Source organism: Sitophilus oryzae, unplaced genomic scaffold (assembly GCF_002938485.1).
Source record: "Sitophilus oryzae breed Bouriz unplaced genomic scaffold, Soryzae_2.0 scaffold_1436_pilon_pilon, whole genome shotgun sequence".
In the NCBI taxonomy this organism is placed as follows: Eukaryota; Metazoa; Arthropoda; class Insecta; order Coleoptera; family Curculionidae; genus Sitophilus; species Sitophilus oryzae.
Window position 1 is genome coordinate 3649109 of NW_022146100.1, and position 6000 is coordinate 3655108.

The following is a 6000-nucleotide window of genomic DNA, read 5'->3' on the forward strand; positions in this document are numbered from 1 at the left end:
GCAAAATCAAAGTGTCAATCAGTACTTTGTAACAAAAAACCGATACGCTTTCTTGTTCTTTAAATACTTAAACATACATCATAGGATAAAGTTTGCTTAACGTCTTTTTTGCGTTGGCCGCACCGAATAAACAAGTCTAGGGCAATCTGTCGGCAACACATTGATCTCATCTATTTATTTTTCATTTTATTCATTTTATGGAAAGCACTGTTCATTAAAATGTTGTATCCTATGTTATAGGACTTGTTTCTCTCTACAATTTCCTGTCTCACAATGTACCGTTTGTGTCGGGGAAGGGATCATAGTTTCATAGTTGTCGATTTTCGACAGAAATCAGGACATGTATATTATTTCATATATTTTTCATTTTATTGATTTTATGGAAAGCACTGTTCATTAAAATGGTGTATCCTATGTTATAGGACTTGTTTCTCTCTACAATTTCCTGTCTCACAATGTACCGTTTGTGTCGGGGACGGGATCATAGTTTCATAGTGGTCGATTTTCGAAAGAAATCAGTACATGTGTATATTATTTCGTATATTTTTCATTTTATTGATTTTATAGAAAGCACTGTTCATTAAAATGTTGTATCCTATGTTATAGGGCTTGCTTCTCTCTACAATTTTCTGTCTCACAATACCCATTCGGGGAAGAGATAATAGTTTCATAGTTGTCGATTTTCGAAAGAAATCAGTACATGTATATTATTTCGTATATTTTTCATTTTATTGATATTATGGAAAGCACTGTTCATTAAAATGTTGTATCCTATGTTATAGGGCTTGCTTCTCTCTACAATTTTCTGTCTCACAATACCCATTCGGGGAAGGGATCATAGTTTCATAGTTGTCGATTTTCGACAGAAATCAGGACATGTATATTATTTCGTATATTTTTCATTTTATTGATTTTATGGAAAGCACTGTTCATTAAAATGTTGTATCATATGTTATAGGGCTTGTTTCTCTCTACAATTTCCTGTTTCACAATATACCGTTTGTGTCGGGGAAGGGATCATAGTTTCATAGTTGTCGATTTTCGACAGAAATCAGTGCATGTATATTATTTCGTATATTTTTCATTTTATTGATTTTATGGAAAGCACTGTTCATTAAAATGCTGTATCCTATGTTATAGGGCTTGTTTCTTTCTATATTTTTCTGTCTCACAATATACCGTTTGTGTCGGGGAAGGGATCATAGTTTCATAGTTGTCGATTTTCGAAAGAAATCAGTACATGCATATTATTTCCGATTTTTAGTTTATTGTTTTTATGTATTTCATATAAAATGGGCCAGTTTTTTTCTTTAGGGTACTATTTTTGTTATTCAATATTTTTGTGGTTTTGTTTGATTTCTTTATTTAATAAATGTTTTTATACTTTAATTAGAATAGTTTTTTTTACATTTCCAATTACATATTGCTCGTTTGTCGCAGATTATTTAATGTTTGAGATTAAGATTAAAATAATAATTGATTTAAATATAAAAAGGGCGCACCAAAGAATGCTGCACCTAGGAACCCCAGGAACGGGCCTGGGGGTAAGTTAATTTTACTGCGACCTTATAGACCAATTGTGTCCCTCTTTTTTGAGTTATAACTAACGTGACCATATTTTTTTAAAATGAAAACGGGACATCGGTTTTTTTGACCCATTCCCATTATTATTAGAAAAAAAGCACACATTTTTCAATAAGCTTTACTCACAGCGTTAAAAACGTTGGTTATTTATTACAACATTAAAAACGTTGGTTATTTATTGAACTTAAATTCTTAATTATCATTTTTATATTTTTCAGATGAACAAATTTCTCCAAAAAATCCTTTATGGGTATTTCGCCACTGCAACAGAACGTCAACGGTTTCTTGTAGACGTATCTGTTTTAAAAAAAGTAAAGTGGTTCTCGAATAGTTGAATTTAAATATTTTAAATAGTTATTTTCTTTATTCTTTGTATTTTTTTGCTTCCGACGACGGAAAGAGATAAACTTTCCGAAATGTTAAGCATTTTTTCTTTGTTAGGCAAATTTTTATTACTGTAAGCATAACTTCTGACAAGCAGTGTTCGTTTAGGTTTAACGCAGAAGTGTTTACAAAAAATAAGTATTTTATTTTGTAGATTTTTCTTGCAGTGCAGTGGCGAAATACCTATAAAGGATTTTTTGGAGAGATGAACCCGCCACATAGGTATAGACATTTTTTAACAAATTTCTCTTAATACGTTCGGTTTTGATTTTAAATAGGGATAGAATTCTTGGCATGTCTTTTATATTCACTTTAGTTACCAACATCGCCTTGAGGACGGAAACCTGTAACTGAGTTTTTTCAGTTGTCCACAATTTGTTCATTAAAGAAAATACTCTTTCTATTGCTGCATTTGTGCCAGGCAGACACAAAATATATTAAATTAGAATAGAAAACTGTTCATGTTTAAGCTGATTCGACTGAAAGTGCTTAAACACTTCTACCCAACGACTTTCCATCGAAATATTTCCATTATTCCAATCAATATTTGTTGGATTATTAGTATTTTCCTGAAAAACGGGACAATTTGGAGTCTCGAAGCGTCTTTCGGGGACACCGGGACAGACGGTCGAAAAAAGGGACAGTCCCGTTCAAAACGGGACGTATGGTCACGTTAGTTATAACTCATCATACAGTCTCAGGGCATTGACAAAAGTCAGTATTTGAGACGGTTTTACCAAGGTTAGTTCTCCGTCTCCGATATCAGTCGTACCAAAGTTTATGGCACGAATGTTCTTGGCGCATTCAGCGATGTTCTAGTGTTTCCCCATTTCCCCCACAGAATCTCCATTCATTCATAATTGTTATTTGTGCTTATTATCTGCTTTTCTTTCCATCATACGGTATACAATGTTCATATAGAGCTTAATAGAATAATAAATTAAATGATTACTACATTTAATCTGATATAGGGGGCGTATTATGAAAGAATTTGTTATTTTTAGACACGTCAAGACCTCAAAGAGTGTTAGAAGAAAATGGTCAAACCTACTGGTTTATTGATAGGGAAGAAATGGAAGAAGAAATAAAAAATAACAAATTTCTAGAGTATGGAGAATATAATGGACACTTGTACGGAACCCATTTGGATTCTATTAGAGATGTTATCAAGCAGGTAATTAAATGGCAATTTTCTGTTTTTAGACAGAACAATCTTAGTTTATAAAATTGTATTGTGAAAAATATGATCGAAAAAAAAACTGATTGAAAAATTTGGAATTTTTTTATAAAAAAAAAATTTGAAATATTTTTAATTTTAATTTAAAAAACATATCTTTATCTTCATAATATGGCAACATAGGTAGTAAATTAAATTTACAAGAAAGAAAACCCAGAACAGATACAGTGGTTCTCAAAATTTAAACAAAAAATAATTTTTTTCTAAATTTTCTAAGGTTATTTTGGAGTTATTTGAAAAACGGCAAAGAGAAAATATGTTTCTTTTATCAAGATCTACCAGCCCCGAAAATATCTGCACTTATTTAAGACTCACCCTGTATCATTTTCTTTTCGTATATTTATTATTTTATTTTAACTATTTTATTTTTTCAGGGAAAAATGTGTATATTGGACTGCAGTCCAATGTCGCTAAAAATCCTTCACAACAGTTCGGAATTTTTGCCTTACGTCATTTTCATAGCCTCGCCTGGTATGGAACAACTGAAGACCCTGTATGATGTTTCGAGAAGCAATTCCAACTTGAGATACTCTAGCAGGAATCTAACGGTAAAATTTGTGTTTTTTACTTTATGTTTTATATGGAATTTATATGGCCTGAATGTATTTGCTGTTTGCGTGACTGAAAATTAGCAAAGATTGCATGATTGTAGACAATAAAAATTTATGTCAGAATGTTGTGGGTAGTTTCTGAAATATTCGTCGTGATTTATGACATATTGTCAGGGAAAAATAAGATAATATTTTATAAAGTCTGCAATAACTGTGTCTTCTGTACAGGGTGTCCCATTCTGGTGTGTTTTACAGGTACAGGGTTTCTCGTTTATGAGTAGAGATTCAAAGATACGATTTCCACATTACTAGGTATTCTACTTTTTTCTATGAACTAAGATGCTACACACAGATTTGTTCTACCCTTTTTAGTTTCTGAAATACAGGGTGAAATTGAAAATATTGCATTTTTTGATTCCCCTCGTATCTCGTTTATCTTATGACTTATAAAAAAGATGAAAACTGATTCCCATAGAGATTTTCACATAGAATTTAGTGGCGTAACTATATATAGTTTTGCGCTTACTTCTTTTTAAACGTGACGCCCTGTATATTATATAAATACGAAGAAGTCGCCCTGTAATTTAGGAACTAAGAGGGCTAGGATAAATCTGTGTTGTAGCATCTTTAGTTTCATAAAAAAGTAACACAGTTACGTGAAAACCGTATCTTTGTATCCCTACTCATAAACGAAAAACTCTGTAAAATACACGAATATAGAACACCCTGTACATGGTGATCAGATTAAAATATAAGACATTTTGTTCATATTGTTTACTTCATAATAAAAATTCATTTCTCTTTGGTAGTTAGTAAATGAGGTAATAATAAAAAAAATATTTTTTTGAATGTCTTTTTATTATTGTGATTATTTTTGTTTGTTTTTCTTTATTGGATGTTATTTTTTATTTAATTTTTGCATGACAGTTTGACCGTCAAAGTTCCATTCGATACAGTTCGAGAAGGGCGAGAACACTGGAATCCTTGGCATCATTATACGAGGTAAATAAAAAGATACCTTAGAAGATTCATCAAAGATAATTTTTGTTGGTGATTATTAAAAATATAGTTGATATAAGCCTCCAAATAAGTTTTTATCGTGTATATTAATACGAAAAAAACTACAAGTAGGGTTTGAACAAGTTTTGTGTTATTCATGTAGGAAGAAGATTTGATGAGGACATTGGAAGACAGCGCCAGTATGCAGAGAACTTATGACAAATATATCGACCAAACCATCACAAATAATGATTTTGACATCACGTTTAGACAGATAATTGAAGCACTGGAAGCACTGACAACTGAACACCAATGGGTGCCAGTCAACTGGATATATTAGCTGCCTTATGTGGTTACTCATTTAATCATACTGCCATAAGTTATTTTTTTTAATTACTTGAATAAGAATATAAATTATTTGTTACCAAGATACAGGATGGTCCAAATTTATTACTAGGACGTTTTAGATGTGTACAGGTAAACAAATATAGACTTAAATGCTTATTTGAGAACATCTAGTATATTTTTTTGATCCTGAGATTTTTGTTTTATTAAGTATTTTTCTGTGAAGTTGGTAAGTAACTTACCAACTCCTTTAGTACATATATGCATCACAAACAGTCATTATTTCAAAGATCAATTAATACAGGGTGATCTATTTTTTTGTAGCAGGTTTTTAGGAGTCTAGAAAAAAAATTGTAATTAAAAAAATTCTACTGCTCTGTAGATTTTTATTATTTTGAGAAATATTACAAGATAAGAAAAATACAATATTCTAAACATATAAAAGCCCTAATTTTTACATCATCATTATCATCTAATAATATTCCAAACATAGATTGGTAAGTATTGTTGGGCTGTGCTAAATTCAAGTAAAAATGAAAAATAAATGTTAAAAAAATAATTTAAGTAACACTAGGTATAATAAAGAAATTCTATACTAAAATATATGGATATTATTCTCAATATTATAAGATTAAATTAAATTTGAATTGATCTGAGAAAATAAAAGACAAGATCTCTATTTTGTAGCGCTTAGAATAATAGTTAGGGATGTTTATTTATATCGATTTTTTTTCTTCAAAAAACATCGATATCGATTTTTTACTAAATAATCGATATCGGTAATAATAGGATAATAAATGATTTAGAATACGACTTGCCTTAGGCATGCGCCTTCGTAATATTAAGTCTATGAAAGCCTAAATTTGTAAGCTTTAATTGTTCTTAGAACAAAAAAAAATG

The 6000-nt window shown here is 30.6% G+C and overlaps 1 protein-coding gene across 4 annotated transcripts in view; it reads left to right on the forward strand.

Annotated features, from left to right (window-relative positions):
* The window catches only part of LOC115876490 (MAGUK p55 subfamily member 6), a 46874-nt gene extending 41607 nt beyond the window's left edge, over nt 1-5267 (forward strand). For all 4 annotated transcript variants that reach the window (XM_030892285.1, XM_030892286.1, XM_030892287.1 and 1 more), the window contains 4 exons: nt 2973-3142; nt 3580-3753; nt 4684-4758; nt 4919-5267. In XM_030892285.1, the coding sequence (XP_030748145.1) occupies nt 2973-3142; nt 3580-3753; nt 4684-4758; nt 4919-5095 (596 nt within the window). In that variant the 3' untranslated portion in view covers nt 5096-5267. The remainder of the gene's footprint in view (nt 1-2972; nt 3143-3579; nt 3754-4683; nt 4759-4918) is intronic.
* The last annotated feature ends 733 nt before the right edge of the window (nt 5268-6000 follow it).